Genomic DNA, 26,372 nt, shown 5'->3' with positions numbered 1-26,372 from the left:
CCAGTGTTTATTTTTCCTTAAAGTGACATAGTTTCTTTAGGATAACATAAAGCAAATATTTCTACCTACCTTAATCTTTTTTTAAGTTGTAAACTGTCATGGATTATCCTTTTGACAAATTCTAGTTCACCTCCTTCTGCCATGATTTCTGTGATGCCTCCTGTATTTACGGAACTAGGTGGAGGTCTTCGAGAATTCCGAGAGTTTACACCCTGAACAACAACAACAAAAGCCATGGTATTTGAATGCAATTTAGCTATTATTGTGCTACAGAGAAGATTTATAAGGTCACACAGCCAGCTGGGGCTGTAGTTTGGTGATAAAGCACTTGCCTAGCATGCACAAGGCCCTGGGGATTAAATATAAAAACATTTACCTTTCATATAGCCCAATCTGTTGCTTTTCCTTTATGCTTTGTCTTGATACCATGGCCAGGAAATCTACCCAAAGATTAAATTAATATTTACTTATGTTTTCTTCTAATACTTTTATGGTTCTGTTTTTCATATTTAAGTATTTAATCCATCCTTACCTCATTTCATATGAAAAAATTAACTTAAATGCATCAATGACATAAAATGTAAGATCTAAAACTATAAACTCCCAAGAAGAAAACATAAAAGTAAATTTTCATTAACTTGGATTAGCCAATGGTTTCTTAGATACAACACCAAAAAGCATAAGAACAACACAAAATACATAAATTGTATTATATCAAAACTAAAAGCAGCTTCACTGTAAAGGATACCATCAAAAACGGAAGACAAACCAGGTGGTGGTGGTGGTGGTGGTGCACGCCTTTAATCCCAGCACTCAGGAGGCAGAGGCAGGCAGATCACTGAGTTCAAGGCCAGCCTAGGCTACATAGAAAAACAAGCATACAAAAATAAATAAATTGAAGACAAATGACAGAACATGAAAAATGTTTGCAAATCATTGTAATTCAAGAGACTTGTATCTAGGATGTTTAAAGAAAACTTAATAGAAAGAAAATAACCTAATTTTAAAACGTACAAAGAGAAGGGTGGGGGCATAAGCTTAGTGGCACAATGGTTGCCCAGTATGTGCACGGCCCTAGTTTCAAAAGCCATTTTGTTGCAAAACAAACAAAAGTGGACAAAGAGTACAGGGTTACTAATCAGGTCAGTGTAGAGAGTTTAGCAAGAGCTGTGAATGTCTAATTAGAGACCCTCCACTTTGGAAGGGAGTAGGGAAGAGGTATCTGAATGGCATTATTCCATGAAGATGAGCACATGAAAAGATGCTCAGCACAGCTAGCCATCAGGGGGACACCACTCCACACCCATTAGGGTGGCATTCAAAAGCTGCAAATGTCAAGAAGTGCTGAGGGATCGCACACTGTGGCTGGAACATGAGCAGCTGTCAATGTAGAAAATTGTCTGGCAGGCCAGAGGGGCAACTTATTAACACCGGCCTCAAATTTAAGAAGACAGTAGACTAAGAAGACATTTAGGGGCTGAAAACGTGGTTCAGCAGGTAAGAATCATCAGCTGCTCTCAGTACTGTGTCATCAATTCTTCCTAAAGCTCTTATCTATATATTCTTTGAATGTAGAGAAACAACACTTTTAATAAATCTTATTACAGGGTATGGTTACCTTTCTTCAAAAACTTACAGAAAAGCTAAATTTTTAATTATTTCAAATGTACTTCACTTTATTTTCTAACTAGGAAATGTTAGTATTTCTAATAAATTTTTGCTCAAATTTTCTCCACTTTGTCAAAAAATTATTCTTGAGAATGCATTCATTTTTGAGCTGAGCATGACAGTGTACACCTTTAAGACCAGTATTTCAGAGGAAGAAGCTGCTGTGAGTTCCAGACCAGCCTACATGCTGAGACCCTGTCTACAATAACAACAACAATAACTTAAAATTTTATGTGCATGAGTGTTTGCATGCATATATATACTACTGGTCCCCAAGAAGTCCAGAAGGTGACAGATTCCCTGGAACTGAAGTTACAAATAGGTTGTGAGCTGCCTGTGGGTGCTAGGAACCAAACCAAGGTCCTCCAAAAGCACAGTAAGTGCTCTGAACTGCTAAGCCAACTCACAATGCCCTGTATTGAAATTTTTTGTTTGTTTTGAGACAAGGTTTCTCTGTGTAGCTCTGGTTGTCCTGGAACTCATTCTGTAGACCAGGCTGGCCTTGAACTCACAGAGATCCACCTGCCTCTGCTGGGATTTAAAGGTGTGCGCCACCACAGCCAGGCTGAATTTTTCAACACATTATGTTTTGGCTGTTATAGTGCTAATATTTGAAATTAGGGCCTTTCACATACTAAGCTAACACTATCACAGATATATTCCTAACCCTCTTTCTTAAATTTTGAGATAGGGTCTCACTAAATTGCTTCAGACAGTTTTAAATTTACTCCAAGTTCAGTCTAGTCTGAAACTTGGCAATCCTCTTTCCTCACTCTCCCATGTACTAGGAACTATACAGGCCTCCATACATCAGTTGGTTTTATCCAATTTTGTTCAATATCTAAAAGCAAATACATTTTTTTCACCATGTAGCCATTTATTTACTACCAAATGACCAAAAAGAAAAAAAAAAAAAAGGTGTTTTTTTTTCTTTCTTTTTTTCTTTTGTCCCTAGACTGATAAACTCAGTCCAGCAAAAACTGGAACCTACCTTGGCTCAATTTTAAAAATTCAAGGTATGAGATGGCTCATTGTTTGAGAACACTGGATGCTCTTCCAGAAGACTTGTACTCCAACTCCAATCCCAGCACCTACATGGTGGCTCACAACCATACGATCCTGGGACTAGCCTCTGAAGGCATGAGGCACACATGTGGTGCACAAACAAAAAAGAAAAAAACTCATACACATAAAATAAATAATAAACTAACATTTAAAAATGGTTTTAAGTTCAAGGTTTAGGGAAGAAAGTGCTCTCTCTTCACCCTCTCTTCTCCCCCTAAGTACTGTTTAACCACAACCAAACGAGCCTAAGAAAAGACAGCAGAGGGCCAGCCAGAGACAAGAGCAAGGAAGAAACAAAAGCTTCAGCCTTTATGATACTATGAACTCACTTATCAAACTCTTCCTAAAGTCTCAGCTACATAAATTACCTTTTTTAACTGTCAAGTCCATCTGTACTAGGTTCATAAATATCTCAAACCAAACAGCATTATAAATTATACTGACTCTAAAGAAAAACTGCCTTTTGCTTTTATCTCTGAAAATGAGGTAAAATTACTAGCTGTTCTATGATTTTAAAGGTGCTTTACCTGGGCTTCCAATTGATTAGCAAAAAAGGGAGGGTTGCACATGCAGAAGTCATAGATTATCTCAGACTCTTCTTTAAGCGCATCCATTAGGAGTGTCTTCTGTGGCACTTTTACCACTAGGGGAGAAAATACGGACTGTTAGTTACTATTTATTTTGTAATGACTTTAAAAATAAGTGCACAAAATACACAACTGAGGAAGAAAATGAAGACGGGCATGTGCATATAAATTCCTTCACACCACTCCCAGTAAGGGACAGAATTGCAGAAATGGAGAATTAAGCAGCACACTGATCCTATCAACATTCCCCTTTACAACAGGTGTTAACACTAGTAGGAAAAGTGCTATTTCTTTTATACAAAGAGGCATAGTAAAATGTGCTTAATAAAACAAAAAGTTTCTCCCCTGGAACAAACCCCACCCTTTTGAGAATTCCTACTTCTCTGTAATAAACTGATGTTCATATTGCTAAAACTAAATTAATTATAATTTTAAAATTGATAATAAGGAGCTGGAGGGTGGTTAACAACACTCTTCTCTTCCAGGACACATGTTCAGTTCCCTGCATCCACATGGTGGTTCATGATCACCCAGAACTCCAGTTCCAAAGGAGCCAACACCCTCTTCTGACATCTGAAGGCACCAGGTATGCATGTGGTACACAGACATACATGTAGGCATTAACACCTATTCACATAAAATAAATCTTCAGGGACAGGAGATAGAGCTCAGGTTAGGCGCACTGGGCTGCTCTTCCAGGTGTCCCCCCCCCCCAAAAAAAGAGTTCAATTCCCAGCAACCACATGGTGGGCTCACAACCATCTATCATGAGATCTGGTGCCCTCTTCTGGTGTGCAGGCAAATATGCAGACAGAACACTGTATATGTAATAACACTAAGTAAATAAATTTTAAAAATAAATAAATAATCTTCAAAAAATTTAAAGCTTTGTCATTATATAATGGTCAGAAAATGTAAATGATCACAAGGTGGAGTTGGGCTAGTTCTAGCAAATATCTACATACCAAAATAAAGGTAATTTAACAGGGAGTCATGGCAGGCAGAAGCAGGGTAGACAAATCAAGGACAGCCTGGATTATATATTGCAACCCTTTTTTTGTTTTGGTTTGGTTTTTGATTTTTAGGATTTTGTTGTTGGTGGTGGTGGTGGTGGGTTTTTGTTTGTTTGTTTGTTTTTTGAGACAGTCTCACTATGTAGACTAGCTGGCCTAGAACTCAGAGATCCCATTATCTCTGCCTCCCTAGTGCTGGAATTAAAGGATTACATTATCACCACCCAACTAATCCTATATATTTTAAAAATAGCAGCACAGTTTAATTAAGAATAGAATGGTGCTCCCCCATAAAAATATCAGTACCTGGGATTTGGGAGATGGTTCAGTCAGTAAAGTGCCTGCCACACAAACATTTGGACTTGAATTTAACCCTTAACACCCACATAAAAGTTGGGCCAAGGCAGTACGCCCCTGTAACTTCAAAGATAGGGAGACAGAGATAGAGGATCCCTGGGCTTGCAGGCCAGGCAGCCTAAATGAATGAATCATTGAGCTCCAGGTTCAGTGTAAGACTCTGTCTCAAAAAATATGATAAAGGAACTAGATAGATAGCTAAATGGTTAAGAGCATTAGCTGCTCTTCCAGAGAACCTGGTTTGTATTGTGATCACCCACATGGCAGCTAACACCACCAGTAAACTTCAGTCCCAGGGGAATCTGACACCTTCTGGCCCTAAAGGTACTGCACACATACTGTGATATACACAGAGACAAAGGAAGAGACAACATCTACACACATAAAAGATTTTTAAATTTTTTTAAATAATAAAGTAGAAAGTGATTGACGAATACCCTAATGCAGACTTTGAGAGGCTTCCAAAGACACATGTAACTGCTCACACACAATGAAATTAGAGACTAATTTGGCAGAAGGACAAGCTGCAGCCCGGATGTAAGCTAAGTAAATAAATAAATGTCAGTAAATTAATGCCCTTTTTTGTTATTCATGGTAGCTACAGTCTATGAAGTTGCCATGAACACTGAACTAGCAAATACAAACTCCTTTGGGAAGTACAGTACTAGAACAGTCTCTGAAAACTTGATATACACAACCTCATATTCAGGGTGTTTTAACTTGAACATAATTCACTTAATACACACTGCTGGTCAGGTGTGGTAGCACAAGCCCTTAATCCCAGCACTCAGGAGGCAGAGTAAGGCAGATATCTATGAGTTTGAAATTAGCCTGGTCTACAGAGTGATTTCCAGGCCAGCTAGGGCTATCCGGTGAAACACTGTCTCAAAAAAGGAGTGTAGGGCAGGGGTGGGAGGGAACGACTAGAAAAATAGCTCAGTAATTAAAAGCACTACTGTCTTTAACTCCAGTTTCAGGAAATCTGACCCCATCTTTTGGCCTCCTTGGGCACTAGGCATACATGTGGTGCAAAGACAGACATGTGGTTAAATAACCATATACAGACAACATTCTAAATAAAAATTTAAAAATATATATTGCTGACTCACCATAACTCATCTAAGTAAAATGTATTTTCTTTCTGGCACATACAAACACACTTCAGCACTGTTTAGGGGTAATTTGAAATAGTGAAGTCTCTAAGAAACAACATAAAAATGCACTTAACAGGGCTGGAGAGATGGCTCAGAGGTTAAGAGCACCGACTGCTCTTCAGAGGTCCTGAGTTCAATTCCCAGCAACCACATGGTGGCTCACAACCATCTACAATAAGATCTGGTGCCCTCTTCTGGTGTGCAGATATATATATATATATATGGAAGCAGAATGTTGTATACATAATAAATAAAATCTTTAAAAAAAAATGCACTTAACAAATGAAGCACTAGAAAGCAAAAGCGATACTTGTTCAAAACAAAAACACCATGAGGGCAGACTACAGCCCTGTTAACCCAGCTGGAAGCACAAACTGGGGACTCACCCATCCCTACAGTGAAAAGAGAGGACCCACTCCCAAAAGTAGTTCTTTGACCTCTTCACACATGCAGTTTCAGCTGTGTCCCCACCCTTCCTAACACACAAATGAACCATGAATGAAAAAATAAGACAAAAACAAACAAACACGACTTTCAAATTTTGGCTATTAACAAACTGAGCCTAAAGTTTAGGTAGCATTCATGGCTGCAATCCCTACTCAGAAGCCTGAGGCAGGACTGAGATAGAAATATGAGACAAGTGCTGTGCCAATGAAATAAATCCCCAGCCCTTTTTGAAATTTTTTATTTGGGGGCAGATTCTCACCGAGTGTACAGACTGGTCTTGAACTTGCTTTATAGACCAGGTGAACCTTCAGTTTTAGATTCTCTCAGTCTCCCGAGGAGCTAAGATAACCTGTGCTACCAAGTCTACCTTAAATTTACATTGTAAGTACTCCTCCTGATGTTCCTTTTGCAGCAAATGACCAAAGAGGCCAGGACTCTCCCTAGCTGCTCTGAGCAAAAGAACTTAGCACCAATCATCCCAACACTGTTCCACAGATGCATTAAGAAACTATAAAACTAGCGCTGGTCGTTGGTGGCGCACGCCTTTAATCCCAACACTCGGGAGGCAGAGGCAGGTGGATCTCTGTGAGTGAGTTTGAGACCAGCCTGGTCTACAAGAGCTAGTTCCAGGACAGCCTCCAAAGCCAAAGAGAAACCCTGTCTCGAAAAACAAAAAACAAAACAAAACAAAACAAAAACAATAAAAAGAAACTATAAAACTATCAGAAGAGGCAGTGGTGGCGCACACCTTTAATCCCAGCACTCAGAAAGCAGAAACAGGAGGCCAGTCTGGTCTACAAAGCTACACAGAGAAAATCTGTCTCAAAAAAAAAAAAAAACAAAACAAACAACAAAAAAAAAAACTATCATAAGTAGTTGCCTCAGCTCTGAAGGCACAGCCATAGACAGAGCTGTTGCTGTTTGAAAAAGTCATATGAAACTTGCCCAGTGTCATCACTAGCCTTGATGAAACCTAAACCAGAGGGTCTTTAGTACTCACAACCCCCTTTGCCTGAGATTTCTTTTGTTTTGTTGTTTTTTTTTTTAAAAAAATATTTATTTATTTATATGTATACAGTCTTCTGCCTGCATGCCAGCAGAGGACACCAGATTTCATTCAAGGTGGTTGTGAGCCTCCATGTGGTTGCTGGGAATTGAACTCAGGACCTCTGGAAGAACAGTCAGTGCTCTTAACTACTGAGCCATCTCTCCAGCCCCTGTTTTGTTGGTTTTTCAAGACAGGGATTCTTTCTCTGTGCAACAGCCCTGGCTTTCCTGGAACTAGCTCTATAGACCAGGCTGGCCTTGAACTCAAGAGATCCGCCTGCCTCTGCCTCCCAATTGCTGGGATTAAAGGTGTGAGCCACCATTGCCCAGCACCTGAGAAATTTTTATGTGATTCCAGGTATACAGGTCTATAAAACAAGTATGTAAGTAGACATGATAGTCCAAGTCCATAATTCTGGAGTTTCAGGTCATCTTCAGCCACACAATGAGTTTAAGGCCAGACTGGAATACAAAGACACCCTGTCTCAAAAAAGGGAAAAAAATTAAATGGTAGTGGAAGTGTAGCTCAGTTCGTAGAGATTGCTTAGCACGCAGTAAGCCCTAGTATCAATCCCCAATCCCAGCATTTGGAAAGTAGAGGCAAGATCAACAAGTTAAAGGTCATGCTAGGCTACACAGAGTTTAAGACCAGCCAGCCTACAAAAGCCCCTATATGAAATAAACAAGTCACAGGCACAAAAATCAAACAAGCATAAAGCAACTATTTGGCATAAATATAATTTTTCCATTCACTGATGGTGAAAAGAAATTTGCAGTAGAAATGGATATGCTATGCTTATTCATTTTTACATAAAAACCTTGGATGAGTATGTGATACTGTGGGTCCTAAAACATCTCCAATGCTTTTTAGAGGTGATCAATATTTTGATCTCATAACTATCAATCTGAGAATGCTCCTTTGCAAAAATACATGTTTAGGTGTATGTATGCACACCATGAACACGCCTGTTGCCCTCAGAAGCCAGACACATCAGATCCCCAGAAATTAAGAGTAACTACCATCTGAGTGCTAGAAAGAGTAAGCACTCTCAAGCCCTAAGCCATCTCTCCAGCCTCAACATAGCAAATGTTTTTGTTTTGTTTTGTTTGTTTTTAAAGACAAGGCTTCTTTGTGTAGTTCTGGCTGTCCTGGAACTCCCTCTGGAGACCAGGCTGGTCTCTGACTTAAGAGTTCCACCTGCCTCTGCCTCTGCCTCCTGAATGTTGGGGTTAAAAGTATGTGCCACCATTGCCCAGCATCAACATAACACATTTCAAGAATTATCCACTGGGGGAAGAAAAGAATTTACTTAACTAAATAAGAAGGTGTGATATTTTGAATGGGAATGGCCTCCCACACACACAAGAATTAAGAGATGTGGCCTTGGAGAAGGTGGGGTGTGCTTTGAGGTTTCAAAAGACTTAAACCAACCATTGCAGATGTTTTGGCTCCAGTACCATGCCTACCTGCCACCATGAAGGTTGTGAAGTCCAAGTCCAACCTTCTTCTTCTTCTTCTTTTTTTTTTTTTTTTTTGGTTTTTTCGAGGCAGAGTTTCTCTGTGGCTTTGGAGGCTGTCCTGGACCTAGTTCTTGTAGACCAGGCTGGTTTCACACCTGACTCTGCCTCCCAAGTGCTGGGATTAAAGAAGTGTACCACCACTGTCCGGCTAAGTCTAACCTTCTGAAACTGTACATCCAAATAAATTCTTCATTCCATAAGCTGCCTTGGTCATCATGTCATCACAGCAATAGAACAGGAACCAAGACAGAAGACAAATCCACAAAACAGAAATGAGGATCAACTATACTTATTATATTCCTTCTGAGTTAAATCTGGCATCAAAACCAATTACAACACACCAGATTATTTAAATTGTAGAGTCTATACATTTAAGAAAAGAAGACAAGCATGGTGGTACTCATCTTTAATCACAGCACTCAGTAGGAAGAGGTAGTAGGATCTCTGAGTTCGAGGTCAACCTGGTCTACAAAGTGATTTCCAGAGCAACCAGAGCTAAAGGGAGATACTCTATCTCAAAACAAAAAACCCACAGAAGGCAATAAGACATTTTAAATTAGAGAAGTTTTAATAAACAAAGCTTGAGGTACTGCTTATTCAGAAAAACCAACCTTTAATGAGATCAGATAGGTTATTCTGTTCCACATTTTTCTTGGCATAATTGAAGCACATATCATCCACTTCTGTTGCCAGGAAATACCAGCCATTTAAGGTTGCTCCAAGTAAGGGATAGATGCAGGACGCCCCAGTACCTATTAAATAAAAATACAAGCACACCCTACGTATGAGAGGTGAAGGTGAGAACACTAAAACCCTTTTCTTCCTAAGAATTCTTTCAAGTCTCCACAGTTTAACTACAAGTGAGGATATCCTGCGGCTCCTTGGCTTGCTCCTTTTCACTTGTGAGTCTTACCTTCTAAGCACAAACTTCCTGGAGGGCAGAAACCTTCCTGCCCTACTCTTATATGCTGTGTGTAAAATGAAGAGTGGACAACTGGAAGCCCAGGAAAACACAGTTTATTAACCTAAAGTGGCCAAAATATTATATAAAATTTTAATTTGCTTATAAAAGTCTTTATGTCCCATACAAAACTCAATTTCCTCAATGAAAAGTATTTGTAAAACACAACAGTAGCATCTTAAAAGAAACCAAAGTAAGCTGAGCATTGTGGCACACACCTGTATGGGGGATGTGAAGCAGAGGCAAGAGTTTGAGACTATCTCAAAGAAAAGGGAGGAAAACAAAGAGAATATGCAAATAAACACATAGTTCATTCTTGAAAAGCAGAGGAATGGTGTGTGTGTGTGTGTGTGTGTGTGTGTGTGTGTGTGTGTGTGTGTGTGTGTGTGTGTGTGTGTGTAATTCCCATGGCATCACATGATCTGGCTCCCTGTGGTTATACAGAATGTCAGTCATGTCAGTCATTGACCAGTCCTAGCACAGGCTCAATAGACATAATGAGAAACCAATGCTTCACAGAAAAGAAAAAAAAAAAAAAATCAGCTTCAGCTGCCAGTATTTGTTCATAAATTTACATATAGAGCCCCTAAGCCTGGACTTTTCTACTTCCTCCCCCAAATGCTGCTTTTACAACCACTGACAAGCCTTGATCAATTAGATGACATTGAATATCCCAAATGGAAGGAAAGCTAGATTTCCCCCAATGGCTACAGCCTGTTTTCCCCTGACCACAAACTGATTCCATTGTAGCTCTACAGGATCTAGAGGTGCTCCTAACCCAGAGAAGCCCACTCACCGATCACTTCCTCATAGCCTATTCTCAACAGACTGGGAAACAGATCAAATTAATGGCTGCAATCCTTAACCTCTTTGCCAGCCACAGTTACTGTCTTCCTGGCCCTGGAGCTGTCAGGCAAATACCTTCTTGGGGATTGAGGAGGTAGAAAAAGGGAAGAGGATACCCAGCTCCCCAAGAGTCAATTGTTTAGGCCTGGGCATTATGGAGAATTGGAAAACATTTAGAATGTTTTCACCTCTCAAGTGGGAAAAAAAAGGGGGGATCTTTTAAATTTTTTCTCAAAGGGGAAAAAAATGCAAGTAAAGATCTATCCCTTTACCCTCCTAAAATTGTCCTTCAATCCTCAAGACCAAACACTTGCATCCTAACATTTTGATATCCTCAGACACCAAACGACATTTTAAGTGGGTAATAATCTTTATAATGATAAATAAAAATGGAAAGAATAGTCATAAAATTAGATCAAACTGATGGAGTCTGGGGGAAGAATTTATATAGAACCCTAATTAGAAAGAATCCATTAACCTCGTGTATCCCCAAGTGCTACTTCAGAAGGTTTGGGGCATAATTGAAATGCAATTAGCACCAAATAGGCTAAAGTCCCTTTTTTCCACTTCCTCCCTACTTATGGACTCACTGCATGATCCAGACAAGTACTGGCCTGGAACTCCTGTCCTGCCACTGTCGCAACCCAGGTGGTGAGATCACAAATACCTGCCACCACACTTTCCAAGCCAAGCTTTTAGCTTCCCAGGACCCATCAGCCATCTTGTACCATGAACACAAAAGGCAAGAGCTTTAAGTGAACTCCATCAGGCCTCCAGTGCTTAGCTCACATGAAATACCTAGAATTTGAACGTTAAAAGAATACCTTTATCCAACAACTTCACTAGACCTTGGGAGTATAACTAGTTTGCAGTCTAGTAGCAAATAAAAATATTAGCCAAACATAACCAAGAAAGTAACTTTTCATAGGTTGCAAGGTCAGAGAAAGCTTTTACAGAAAAAGCAGGCTTGAGTTGACAAGTATAGTATAAATGGAGACAAACAGGATAAAGATGGGAGAAGTTTGAGGCACAGCAAATAACATAACAAATTCCTGAGGGTCTAAAAGACAGTGTGGAAAACAAAGAAAAAAGGCTCATGCCTCTAATCCCAGCACTCAGGAAGCAGAGGCAGGAGGATCTCTGAGTTTGAAGCCAACCTGGTCTATACAGCTAGTTCCAGGACAACCAGAGTGACACAGAGAAGCCCTGCTGAAAAAATAAATAAAATAATACTAAAGAATTGTTTAGTAACAGAGTAGGCAATCCCAACAAACAAAGACATTAAGGTAGAAATTTGAAAGCTAAGTAGACACACTTCTCTTACCCCCTTGCTCCTTAACTGACATGGGCATCCCTCCTGAAGAGAAACCAAAGACAGAAATGTCCATGTGCAGCAAATACAAGCTGCTTTCACAACAATTACTAGAAGAGCTTAGAAAGAGTCTGACAATGCAAAAACCTATGAAACTTACTTTTAGCCCCCAAAAGTAAGAAACCTAAACTTACCTATGTCAATTCCTCTTCGGAGAGTACTTTTGTCAGAAGCCTGGTGACCAATCAGATCTTCTACCCAATGAATATAGTTGAGTCTCAAGGGAACTGTGGGAATTAGTCTCTCTAAAGGAATATCAATAGAAAGTCCAAAGTCTTCTCTTAGGAGCGTACAAGTCAGAGCTCTGACTGCTTCAGGGTCTTTGAAATTAAGACTGAGGAGTAGAGAAAAAGACAGACTGATTAGCGTGGACCACTGTGCTGTACTGCTCCTTTGCCATATCAAGCAGGGACCCAATGTCTATTTGAATTTCCTAACATTCAACATTCGCACAATAGGGGACACACAGGGGTGCTTAACACCTGCAGAGTCTATGGATAGCAGTAGAGTTATCCACCAGAATTGCGGCATCCACACATGCAGCACAGCACGGCACAGCACAGGGGTAAAGAGTGCCTCTGTTTCAATTCCTCTCCTGCCATGTGACAGTCTCTGAAAGAACACAGCTCTTGATACTAAATGTATCAAGAGCTGGCAGGTTTTTTTTTACCATCACCAACATCACTGACCCTAACACAATTCTTTAACACCTCACTCAAATATTGGGGGGAGGGGGGAAGCCAGCATAAAAATGTAGCCAGGAGGTGGTGGCGCATGCCTTTAGTCCCAGCACTCAGGAGGCAGAGGCAGGCACATCTCTGTGCCTGGTCTACAGGGCTACACAGAGAAACGCTGTCTTGAACCCCCCCCCCAAAAAAACTCAGTAATTGCCAGGTGTGGTGGTACACACCTTTATAATCTCCCCACTTGGGAAGCAGAAGCAGGCAGTTCTGTTTGGTTTGAGGACAGCCTGGTCTACATACAGGGTTCCAGAGCACAGCCAGAGTACATAAAAATAAAATCAACCCCCCCCAAAAAAAACACTAATACTAAACGAAATATTGTATTTTACTCCTGTGGAACCAATCAAGTTTATTAAAAGGGTGGGCTAACCCCATCTTCTTCAGTGGCAGATTGTCACTGAAGAGAGGAACTAGTTTCTGTCATCAACTCAGAAACCTCGGTAGGGTTTCTCTGTGCAGCTTTTGAGCCTGTCCTAGAACTAGCTCTTGTAGACCAGGCTAGTCTCGAACTCACAGAGATCTGCCTGCCTCTGCCTCCCAAGTGCTAGGATTAAAAGCATGCACCACCACCGCCCAGCATAAAAGTCAGTCTTACACATTGAAGAAATCCATACTCAAGTAAGACACTAAATATTTTTATCCTATTCCAATACACTGGCTGACCTAATATCCCAACATACTAACCTAATATCCCAACATACTACATGTAAATCTTACATTTTCAAATGTAAAATTGTCAAAATTAAAAAAAATCTAATAACCTAGAAACACTTTCTAAAACAAAATTTGAAAGTGTTTTCTCAAGTGAGGAGCCATAACTTAATTGCTGCCCTACAACTTCTCAATGTTATTCTGCCATGTAGCTGTGAAAATCCAGGGAATTTACTAGGAACAGCTTTCAAAATAACAATTCAGGGAAAGAAATATGAACTAAACAAATGACACAAGGTGTTTATACCTGTGGACAGTAACAAATCATTCACAACTCAGCAGCCATTCAGGGACCATGTTCTGATGAAAGAGCATTTGCCAGATGGCCACCACTCTTCCAGGTTGGCCCTGAACCTAGAGTTCAAACCCCAGGGAATCCTCCTCCCTGCTTTTCAGGCAGGGGGATTATAGGAATACACCACTGCACCAGGCATTTAGGGAACAAACTGAGGTCACTATGGTGGTTTGAAAGGAAATGGCCCCCAAAGGGAGTGGCAATATTAGGAGCTTTGATGGAGTAAGTGTGGCCTTGTTTGAAGAAGTGTGTCACTGTGGGGGTGGGCTTTGAGGCTTCCTTTGCCCAAGCTTTGCTCAGACCACTTTCTGCTGCCTGTAAGATGTAGGACTCTCAGCTACTTCTCCAGCATCACGTTTGCCTGCATGCTACTGTATTCCACCATGAGGACAATGGACGGAACCTATGAACTGTTAAGTGAGCCCCAACTAAATGTTTTCCTTTATATCAGTTGCAATGGTCATGGTTTCTCTTCACAGCAATAGAAATCCTAACTAAAACAGTCATCATGCTTTCATAGCAAGTATTTTACTTACAGATCATCTTCCCAACTTTTCTCTTTTATACATGCAATAGTGCCATTACATTATCTAAGAATGATGCATATCTGTAATTTTTTTTCATTAAGTGGTCTAGAAGGTGTATTTAATCCCAGCAATCGGGAGACAGTGGCAGCCATCTCTGAGAGTTCAAGGCCAACCTGGTCTGTAGAGCCAGTTCTAGGACAGTCAGGAAGGGTTACAGCAAAACCCTGTCTCAAAAAAAACAAAAACAAAAACAAAAACAAATGCTAGGCACAACATAGTGGTGTGTGCCTTTAATCCCAGCACTCAGGAGGCAGAGACAAGCAGATATCTGTGAGTTTGAGGTCAGCCTGGTATACAATGTGAGTTCCAGGACAGACACTGACACACACACACACCAACACCAACACCACTACCATCACCAATAGTAACAATTAGAGAAAGAAATCAGGTGGGCAGCAGCAGTGCACACCTTTAATCCCAGAACTCGGGAGGCAGAAACAGGAGGATCTCTGTGAGTTCGAGGCCAGCCTGGTCTACAAAGTGAGTTCTACGACAGGATCCAAAGCTACACAGAGAAACTCTGTCTCGAGAAAAAGAAAGAGAGAGAGAGAGAGAGAGAGAGAGAGAGAGAGAGAGAGAGAGAGAGAGAGCGAGCGCATGAATTTGAGAGCAAGGGGTGCATAGGAGAGGGAAATGAGTCGAAATGAGATGTGATATAATTATACATAATTTCAAAAATTTTCAAGTTATTGAAAAGCGCCTCTCTGTCTCTCTATAAAAAAACACCCCCACTACAAATATGCAGGGTTAGGAATATAGCTCAGTGGTACAGTGTTTACCTAGTGTGCACAGGAACCCTGGGTTTGACCCTCAGTTGTACAAAAATAAAGTCTGTGGTCAGGCATGGAAGCATATATCTGCTATCTCAACAATTAAGAGGCAGAAGGAGAAAGATCTTTCCAAGTTCAGGGCCATCCATGTCTACACAGTGCATACCAAGCAGCCAGAGTACATATAGATCAAGACTATCTAAAACAAGACCCCTGGACACACAGACATACTCTCTCATTCTAATAACTATAGCACATGACTTATTAAAGAGGAACTATAGTCACCAAAAAAACATTGCATATGAAGCAGGGAGAAGACCAACGAAGGAAATAAACAGAAACCTATGAAAACTGATTCTTAGATTCTATTAACAAAACCGACTTTCATTTTTCAGTCCTAAGGCAGACATTTTAGTCCAAGTATTGGAAATCCTTTGTAGGGCAAAGTCTAGTCACCCAACTTCACTACTTAAACATCTAGGTCACATTAGCACCCTGGGACACTAAAAATCCTGAACACAGGCAAGATCTTTTTTATTCTCGTTTCTAGAAACTAAAATTAGCTCTCACATGAACATTAGCATTTCTTCATCCCATCGGTCCTTGTTTGTTTATTAACACAGGCAGCTTCACAAAACAACCTATTGTGAACAGACTTCTTACTTCCCCAGAATGACTACCACTCTGCTGCAAATAATACTTTATTTGAATCATCACTAGAGATGAGTTTTAGAATACACACTTCCACTGTTCAAGGATGACCTAACAATTATTCTAATACTGCAGAAGCTGAACCTCAAGTGTGTCAACAATCACCAAAGCCTGTCAGCCTTGTTGCAACACTGGCCCGTGTCACCGGCTCATCAATGAGATGCTAACCATACTAGTCACCGAGTACAACCAACCTTCAGTGTTGGTCTTTGATTAAAAAACACCAGTTAAAAATGTAACACTGTGTTTAAGATCAACGAACAGAGCTCACACAAACAGCAGGCTGTTGCTATGGAGTTGGGTACTATGAAAAAGCAAAACCTAAAATTAAATTATAATCGTCTGATACAAAGCAGTGACAGGCACAGGAAAGAACAGAGACTTAATCACACCCTGAATACTGGTCATCTCAGCCTTATCAGACTTTGTAACAGGGATATCTAAATCAGATGTTTATAATCATTATGTATACATTATCACTAACCTTTAAGATAGCCATGCAAAACTATATCCTTTTACCCCCTTTTAGATGAGGAGACTCAGTATCTATAAAACTAGAAAATTACCTAAAACCTTGGTTGTCAAGCGCCACCTTTAAGACTGCTACTTGGACCTGAAGAGATGGCTCAGCCACTAAGTGCACTTGCTGTTCTTCCAAAGGACCTGGGTTCAATTCTCAGCACCCACATGATAGATCACAACCACCTACAATCCCAGTTCCAAGGTACCCAACACCCTCTTCTGGCTTCCACAGAAACTGCATGCACAGGGTAAACAGACACAGGTAGGCAAAACACCTTACACATAATATAAATTAAATCTTTTCTTTAACAATGCCAGGTGGTGAAACCTTTAATCCCAGCACTCAGAGGTAGAGGTAGGTGGTTCCCTGTGAGTTCAATACCAATATGGTCTACAGAATGAGTTCTAGGACAGTCAAGGTTACAGAGAAACCCTGACTCCAAAACCCAAAATAAATTGACACTATTAAAATGAAGTGCCTGCACCAGGTGTGAAACCAGCCTGTAACCCAAGCACTCAGAAGACTGAGGTAGGAGGATCTCAGTGAATCTAAGGCCCTATGGGGCTAGAATGAGTTTCAGATCACTCTGAGCTACAGAGTGAGATCTTGCCTCAAGAAAATCAAATGCAAGTATGTAGCTCAATGGTAGAACACTGCCTAGAATGCAAGAGGCCCTAAGTTTGATCCCTAGGACTGCAAAAATAAATGAACTAATCAGTGAACAAGTAAGTGAATTAAAAAAAAAAACAAAAAAACAAAAAAAAACCAAAAACAAAAACAAAAACTCGAGTCTAAGAAGGAAGAGATCAGATTGGGCTGTACAGCAAGATCCTGCCTCCAAAGAGGGAGCAAGAGAGCAGGCAAGCAAACAAATTTGGGGAGTGGAGAAATGGCTCAATTAAGTGTGCACTGCTCTTCCAGAAGCTGATTCAGTCCCAGCATCCATACAGGTTGGTTAACAAGCACCTCTAACTCCACCTCCAAATCTGGTATCTTCTGGCCTCCTCAAGGATTACATTAATGTACACAAATCCACAGATACACACACATAACAAAAAATAAAATAATGGGGTGGTGGCCCATGCCTTTAATTCTAGCACTCAGGAGGCAAAGGCAGGCAGATCTCTGTGGTTTGAGGTCAGCCTGCTCTACAGAGCTAGTTCCAGGTCAGCCAAGGCTAAGCAAAGAAACCCTGTCCTGAAAAACCAAAATAAATAGAATCATGAAAAAAGAAAAGGAACATTTTATCAATACAGGGAATCATGAATTCTGACCTAATCAGGCAGGAAAGTAGTAGTCCTGCTAGAAGTAGCTAGGTCTCTAACACAGGAGAGCTGATCTTCCATCTGATATATATGTATCAGATCCCTTCTACATATGCCATGCTGTAGTCTGATAGAGCTATGCATGAAGCACAATAAACTTTGTGTTCTTTTTCCTGTAAAAATAAATATACAGTCCAGCAAGATAGCTCCGCAGAGAAAATTGTCTGTCACACAAGCCTGATGACCTCAGTTCAATCCTCCACAACTAATGATGGGAGTAGAGAAGCAACTAATGATGGGAGAGATGGCTCAGTAGTTCTCTTTTTCCAGAAGACCTGAGTTTGATTCCCAAAAAACAAACAAACAAAAAGTTAGTAGACATTAAAAAACAAACAAACAGGACATGACTTGGTCAGTCTGTTTAAAGTATGTATCCATCCACTCTCATTTTGTGCCACCCACCTTAGCCTGAGCTCCCCAACACAGGAAATAGGGTAAAAGCAACAGCCATACAAGCCTGGTGATCTGAACCAATCCCTGGATGCCACAGTGAGAAGATCAATCCCCAAAAGTTGTTCTCTGACCTCCACATATGCAACACAGCACACAAACACACATTCACATATAAATAAAGGAAAATGCTATCAATGGCCATGCCTTTTTTTTAGGCATATTTGCTTTCCTCTGTGAAAGTTTTTTTTAATTTTTTTTTTTTTACTATGCCCCAGGCATGAAACAGCTTTGGCCACCAAGTCAGGTATGAAGCTAGGATAAAAAAAGGACTGCCACCTGCTTTGCCCCTGGGTATAGAAGAAGATTACCACCAAAAAGTGTCTCTTTGCCCATTGCCAGGGGGAAATCCTTTATATCTATTATAAAATAGACACTTTGAAGGGCCCGCAAGATGGCTCAGTGCATAAAGCCAGGTGCTACCAAGCCTGACAATTTGAATTTGAACCCCAGAATCCACATGCTAGAAAGACAAGATTCCCACAAGTTCTCTGATCTCCACACATGCTGGGGCACATGACTACACTCACACACAGGCACACACACACAGATAAATATAATAAAAATGTTTAATTTATAAAAATTATTTTTGTTTTTTGTGTATGGATGTTTTGTATGCATGCATGCATGCATGACTGTTTACCACATGTGTACAGTGCCCTCAGAGCCCAGAAGAAGGCATCAGGTTATCTGGAATTGGAATCAGACTGTTGTTAGCCACCAAGTGACTGCTGGGAACCAAGCCTAAGTCCTCTGTAAGAGCAGTCAGTGCTCCTCACCACTAAATAATGTCTCCAGTGCCATAAATAAAATTAAAAACAAAAAGCTATCTTGGCAGGCTGGTCGTGGTGTCAGGCCAGCCTGGTCTGCATAGTGAGTTCCAGGACATCCAAAGCTAGAGAGAAACCACCTCAAAAATAAATTCAATTTAAAGTGTAAGATGAATGCACATATTTTTATGTGAGAATATAAAAACACTCAGTCAGTATCCCACATTACAATGACTTTTAAGAAGCTGCAGCCTAGCCAGGCATTGGTGGTGTACACCTTTAATCCCAGCACTCAGGAGGCAGAGGCAGGCAGATCTCTGTGAATTCAAAGCCAGCCTGGTCTACAGAGAGAGATTCAGGACACCCTCCAAAGCAATACAGAGAAACCCTGTCTCAAAAAACCAAAAAAAGGCTGGGCCTTTAATCCCAGCACTCGGGAGACAGAGGCAGGTGGATCTCTGTGAGTTTGAGATCAGCCTGGTGTACAAGAGCTAGTTCCAGGACAGCCTCCAAAGCCACAGAGAAACCCTGTCTCAAAAACAACAACGAAGAAGAAGAAGAAGAAGAAGAAGAAGAAGAAGAAGAAGAAGAAGAAGAAGAAGAAGAAGAAGAAGAAGAAGAAGAAGAAGCTGCTGCTAGAAGCTGCTGCAGTCTGACACAAAAATGCACGCCTTTAATCCTGGAACCCTGCCTCAAAAAAAACAAAAAGAACACTTGCTGCTCTTTTTTTGTTTGTTTTTTGAAACAGGTTTTCTATGTAGCTTTGGAGGCTGTCCTGGAACTCATCCTGTAGAGCAGGCTGGCCTTGAACTCACATAGATCCACCTGCCTCTGCCTCCCAAGTGCTGGGAGTAAGGGCGTGCACCACCAACACCCAGCCATTTGCTGCTATCAACAAAGGATCTGGGTTCAGTTTCCAGCACCTACATGACAGTTCACAACCACGTATTAACTCCCTCTTCTGATTTTTGCAGGCTCTACAGGCAAATGGACATTTACCTACATGAAGGGAAAACACTCAAACACATAAAATAAATCTCTCTCTCATACAAATTACTTACCCAGGATGGGGGCATAACTCAGTGCAGAATGCTTGCTTCGCAAGCAGGAAATCCTATATTAAGGCCCTGCATCACAAATTAACCAATCCTCTTCAGGCTCAATATGAAGAATTACATATGAATTATTAGAATGCTATATAATGCTTTCAAATTTTTATTTATTAAGTGCATGTGTGTGCATGTGCCACGCTGTGCCTGTAGAGGTCAAAAGATAACCCGTGGGAGTTGATTCTCTCCTTACACTATGTGGAATCCTGGGAAATGAAACTCAGATCTTCAGGCTTGGGAGTCAGGTCCTTTTATACCAGTCAACTCTCTGGCCCCTGTATGTTCTTTGTTTTCTTTCCTTTCTTCCTTTCTGTTACACCCTACTCTCATATATCCACATCTGCACACAGTTCTCCAAACCAACTGCATCTATTTCCCATACACTGAATTCTTACTTTACTTCTCTTTAACCTTCAGCAAACAGCCATCCCACCATCATCCTGCATCTTTCTTTGCACTTATTTCCCATTGCCTATGACATACTCTATTCAAGTATTCCCAAGTCCTCAGATCTAATATGCCCAACTAAAAATATCCACCTAAAATCAGCTCACCCTGTGCTCTGTACTCTTGTAAATGCTATCACTACCTTCTCTCTGACAAAAGGAGGACCTTGGCTTTTCTCTTCCTAATTTCCACCATGTATTGCTAATTGTGCCTGGGAAGTTCTCTGAATTTTACTTATTGCCTTCACCTAGATAGGTGACTAATATACTTAATCTGGGATACTAAAAGCTTTTCCTAGTTACCTTAATTCTCTCTGCAATCCATTCTCTACAATGTTCTTAGAATGTTCTGCTTATGAGATGGAAAGATGGCTCAGCAGTTAAGAGTACTAGCTGTCCTTGCAGAGAACCCAGGTTCAGGTCCCAGCACCCACATGATTGCTCATCACAATTTGTAACTCACCCCAGTTTCATGGACTCCAATACCCCTTTCTGACCTTGGGAGGCTCCTATATGCACACAGTGCACATACACACTAAACTCAAGCACACACACATACACATAAAACAAATCAGAATGTATCTGTTTAAACATAGTCCTGAACATATAATTCGCCTGTCTTAAAATACCTAAGTTAAACTGGACATGATAGCACATGACATTAATCCCACCACTTAGGAGGCAGAGGCAGGTCCCTGTGAATTTGAGACCAGTCAGGACTAAAACAAACAAATAAATAAAAAGACACACATGTAATTTCAGCATTCAGGACACAATGGGGCAGAATAGTTCAAGACTAGCCTGGGCTACATTAGCAAGTTTAAGCACCCCTTCTCCCTTTCCCCATACAGAGTGAAAAAGAGAATTATGGAATAAAGAAGACTGTTCAACAAGAAGTGGAGCGAGCGATCTCTCTCTCTCTCTCTCTCTCTCTCTCTCTCTCTCTCTCTCTCACACACACACACACACACACACACACACACACACAGACACACACAGACACACACCCCTATTGATGCAAACAGTAAGGTACTCTGCTTAATTTGGAGGGAGTTTATCCAAGTCTACAAAAGGGATTATATGCAAAAACATGTTGCCAAACTCACTGCAAGTTAAGAACTATATTATAAGGGCAAAATTAAAAAAAATGTAAAGAGAATTCTTTTCAAAAAATGTTAAGCTACAACTCAAATTCAATTGTAAAAACTAGTTATGTGGGAGCATATTTAGTACAAAAAGAATTAAAGCCATTTACAGTAGTTGACTCACATATAAAACTATGAAACAGAAGACTGAAGAACAACTTTTTTGTTGTTGTTTTTCAAGACAGGGTTTCTCTGTGTAGCCTTGGCTGGAACTCCATCTGTAGACCAGGCTGGCCTCAAACTCAGAGAGATCCGCCTGCCTCTTCATCCCAAGTGCTGGGATTAAAGGTGTATACCACCACGGCCCAACTGTAACAAAACATTTTGCCATTTTCTGAGCACGGCATCAAACAGAGACCAATCCTAGTCTAGGTTACTTTGGCATCTCTGTTGCACTAAGCTGGCCGAGACTTTCCAGTGGATAATCAATTTGTCCAAAGTCATATGAGACATTCCATGAAATGCACATGGTTGACACTCAGGTCTTCTGTTGGTCCAGCTTGCTTCTCATCACATCAAGTCCACTCAGATCACACTAGAGTGATGCATATTAATAACTTCATGTGTTACCTACCTTACTCTCCCACTCAGATTTATCTGAATATGCTGCTTAAAATCTGGATATTTGGATGCCAGATATGCAAAGTCCGGTGGCTTGTCCTTGTATCTATTTCTTGCATGCATCGACTTGCTTAGAGCCATCTTTAAAGAAAGAGGGAAGAGGGGATATGAGAGAGATATAGAAGATATCAGCATATTTAGTTTCAAAATCATTGGTGGGGACAGGAGTGAACACATGCCTATAATACCAGTACTTGAGAGGCAGAGGCAGGAGGATTAGAGTAAACTTGAGACCACTCTGGGCTACAATGTGAAACCCTACCTCTAAAACAAACATACACAGAAATAATAAAACAAGCCGGGCAGTGGTGGTGCACGCTTTTAATCCCAGCACTCGGGAGGCAGAGGCAGGAGGATCTCTGTGAGTTCAAGACCAGCCTGGAATACAAGAGCTAGTTCCAGGACAGCCTCCAAAGCCACAGAGAAACTCTGTCTCAAAAAACCAAATAATAATAATAAAAATAAATAAAACAAGTTTTAAGTCCAGCTACAACAGAGCCCTCAATAAACCTGCTCCCCTCCCCCACTGGGGGATACAGTGTGTATCATTTGAGCAGGGGCACAGCACACTGAAGGCCTTGAGTTCAGTCTACAGAATCACACACAATAGCAGAAACTCCTACACAGCTAGTCATGAATCCCTTATCCTCCTAAGTGCTGTGATTCCAGGGTGCACCACCACACTGAACTTGCTGCTACCCAATTGTCGTGGATTGCTCTCCACCTGGAATGTACATACACTGAACATATCCCCACCTTGTTAGGTGTTTGGTCAAATGTCACCTCACTAATATCTTTCCTGAGCTCCTCACTAAAACATTCGGTGACCAGAACACATACTTCACCATCTTTAGAATTTACTCACTTGACATTCTACACATGCTTGCTTCAACTGTTAATATTTTCCCTGCAAATAAAGTCCAAAAGGGAAAACATTTGTTCACTGAGGTACTCCAATCCTTAAAACAGGATCTGTAAGAATGGGTACTCAACTATGTATTGGCTGGGAGGAATATGAAGTCGCCTGGAGATGTAGAACACTTGCCTAGCACGTGCAAGGCACTGCGTTCAGCCATCAACACCATGAAGGGAATGACTATGAAATACTTTCCACCGTAAAAGCCACTGGTTTATAACACTCTCTGAATGGGCAGCCCAGTTGAGTTTCAACAACAAAAAAGGCTCATCTGAGTGAATCCAAAAAAAAAAAAACCCAAAGACCCTGAGGGCAGCCTCCTTTCCTCTAGCACTCCATGCTTCCTTGGTTCCCCTGGACCTTTATTTCTTCAGACACCATTTCTTCTAATGCCTGTAACAGCTCTGGGGGCTGTGGGTTCCCAGCACCCACACGGCGGCTCACAGTAACTCAGTCCCACGGCAGCCGACGCTGTGCACGTGGCGCGCACAAACGTGCAGGCAAAACACCCATACACATAAAGTAAAAAAGGAAACTTGTTTTGAAAAAAAAAACAACAGCAGGTTCGACAGATGCGTCCCACCACGACCCCCGCACCTTCGTGTTCTCTCCACGCCCCCCGTTACAAATCCGACTTTTCCTCTAGTGACGCCACTCGTCTGGCTCATCCACGCCTTCTTCCCGCCCGGGTTTCCGCGCTCTCTGAACCTGGGCCTGGGCGCCTGACGGGGATCTCGCCTCCCACCCCTCCCACCCACCGACCGCCAGCATCGGCGCACACACCTGCCCCGGGGCCCGCTTCAAAACCCACAGCAAGCCCCGAGGAGCCGAGGGCCGGAGTGTAACGCCGGTGAGCCACTGGTGAAGCGACTCGCGAGCGCAACCTGAGGGGAGAGGTTCTTGAGGCACGTACCTCGTGAGCCTACGCCGCTGCCGGACGGTGTGTGTGTGCGTGTGTGTGTGCGCGTGTGTGGGTGTCTGTGTGTGGCTGGGGCCTGCACACGCCCGGGATCCCCACGCACACAGCCGGGCTCCTAGAAACGCAGATGCTACGCGCCCAGCGCGCCGCCATCTTGTGAGGCCACTCTGCGCCGTGATTGGACAAGCCTCTCTCGCGAGGCCTATCATCTAGCACGAAGACAAAAAGGAATTGTCGCGATACCTGGAGTTTGGGGGCGGGTTCTCACCAGAATTTGGGGGCGTGGCCGCAAGCGCAGTGGTTTTCGGTGACCCGCTGGGGAGGCTCGCGCAGCGGACGTCGAGGCTGCTTCTTGTTGTTTGGCTGGTGGTTCCTCGTTTGGTTTTGGTTGAGACAGAGCTCCACTGTAGCCCAGGCTGGCTATATAATCCAGACTGAACTCGGTCGGGGCCATCCTCCTGCCTTGGCCTTCCTGTCTCGGTGCTGGGATTACAGGTGTGAGCTACCCCACCAAACTGGAAACTTCTTTTCTAAATAGCTTTCTTCCTGGGGGGCGGGGGATGGAGAGAAGCCTCAGCCGTTTAAGACCACTGGCTGCTCTTACAGAGGACCCAGGTTCAATTCCTAGCCCCCACATGGCAGCTAACTCCAATTCCAGGGGATCTAACACTTTTACGCCAATGCACATAAAATAAAGTTAAATTATTAAGAAGAAAAGGAGAAGTAGCTTCTTTTTCAGATCGCTCCAGGTTTACTATATCATACTCTCTAGGCTTGGGCGAGGAAAAAGCTGGAAAAGTAGAATTTGGGTTTGGTGGCAATACGTTTTTTAATATACAGCAAGTCTCTATGTGATGGAACATCTAGTAATTACAAATAAACCTGTGAGATGGGCAAAAGCATCTTAATAATAACTGGCACTTAGAAACTGCTTTGGGGTGGGGTGGGGCCCGGATAGATGGCCCTGCAGTTAAGAACACTGCCTGGTCTAACAAAAAACCCTGGTTCGATTCCCAGCACCCACATGGTTACTCAAAACCAAAACCAGCTGTAATTCAAGTCCCTAGTGCCCTCTGAAGGCTTGAGGCATGGACATGATGCACAAACATGCGGGCAAGCATACCCATAAGAGTAAACCGTGTTTTTTTGTTTTTGTTTTTTAGCTGGGCGTTGGTGGCGCACACCTTTAATCCCAGCACTCGGGAGGCAGAGGCAGGCGGATCTCTGTGAGTTCGAGGCCAGCCTGGTCTCCAGAGCGAGTGCCAGGATAGGCTCCAAAGCTACACAGAGAAACACTGTCTCGGAAAAAAAAAAAAAAGAGTAAACCGTTTTTTAAATTTTTAAGAAGGGAACTGCTTTGGCTAAAAAGCATTGAGTTCTCATTTGGACTCAAAAGTCCTGGCATCTTGCCTTCATTATGTATCTATCTCCTATAGATAAAAACTATCAACTTTTTAATTTGTTTGTTTGTTTTTGAGACAGGGGTTCTCTGTGTAACAGCCCTGGCTGTCCTGGAACTAACTCTGTAGACCAGGCTGGCCTCGAACTCACTGAGATCCACCTGCCTCTGCCTCCCAAGTGCTGGGATCAAAGGCGTGCGCCACCACCATCCAGCATTAATTGTCAACTTTTACAATATTCTGTTCCAGATTACCCAAAAGGTGTTTCGGATGTGTCATAAAACGTCAGTTTATTCCTGGAACAACAGGATTGACCAATAAGTACTTTTATGAAGCAATGCTTAGCCTCAAGGGACAAGAATCTCTCCTCTACACATACTGAGGACAATTACCTGAGTAGATGAAGCTGTATGTTGCACAGGAATCATTGTCTTAAGGGAATCCAATTGCTTACCTCAAGCAATAAGGGCTTTGAGCCACCTTGCAGAATCAAACAGATCACACCAAGTAGACAACTTTGACCTTGACTTAATTAGCTATTCTCCCTTTATCTAACCTGAGAATGGTGTCATAGGCCTGTAAATTCAAATCGAGATGTTGAAGCTGGAAAATGAGTTCATCCCCCTGTACTGCATATCAAGTTCAAGGCCAGCCTGGTCTACAAGAGAAGCTACTCAAAAAGCCAGAGCAACAGTATACCATAGATCGGTGATAGAGTACAAAAGCCTGTGCACCGGGATATGACTATAAACTGTGGGCTGGAGAGATGGCTCAGCACTTAACACTTGATGCACAATCATGAAGTCCAGAGTTTGAACCCTACCATCCACATAACAAGCAAGGGATCCCTGGGGTTTGCTTGCTTCCAGCCTAAAGAAAACATGAGCCTCAAG

At 41.8% G+C, this 26,372-nt stretch overlaps 1 protein-coding gene across 1 annotated transcript in view; it reads right to left on the bottom strand.

Annotated features, from left to right (window-relative positions):
* Positions 1-24,252, bottom strand: part of Mettl16 (methyltransferase like 16) — a 41,498-nt gene extending 17,246 nt beyond the window's left edge. The window contains exons 1-6 of the mRNA XM_027426776.2: positions 24,074-24,252; positions 22,198-22,325; positions 12,173-12,372; positions 9,471-9,611; positions 3,261-3,376; positions 70-212 (exon numbers count right to left, since the gene is read on the bottom strand). Coding sequence (XP_027282577.1) covers positions 70-212; positions 3,261-3,376; positions 9,471-9,611; positions 12,173-12,372; positions 22,198-22,325 — 728 coding nt within the window. The 5' untranslated portion in view covers positions 24,074-24,252. The remainder of the gene's footprint in view (positions 1-69; positions 213-3,260; positions 3,377-9,470; positions 9,612-12,172; positions 12,373-22,197; positions 22,326-24,073) is intronic.
* Positions 24,253-26,372: the final 2,120 nt, after the last annotated feature.

Source organism: Cricetulus griseus, chromosome 7 (genome assembly GCF_003668045.3).
Source record: "Cricetulus griseus strain 17A/GY chromosome 7, alternate assembly CriGri-PICRH-1.0, whole genome shotgun sequence".
In the NCBI taxonomy this organism is placed as follows: domain Eukaryota; kingdom Metazoa; phylum Chordata; class Mammalia; order Rodentia; family Cricetidae; genus Cricetulus; species Cricetulus griseus.
This window is presented reverse-complemented; position numbering and strand designations above follow the sequence as displayed.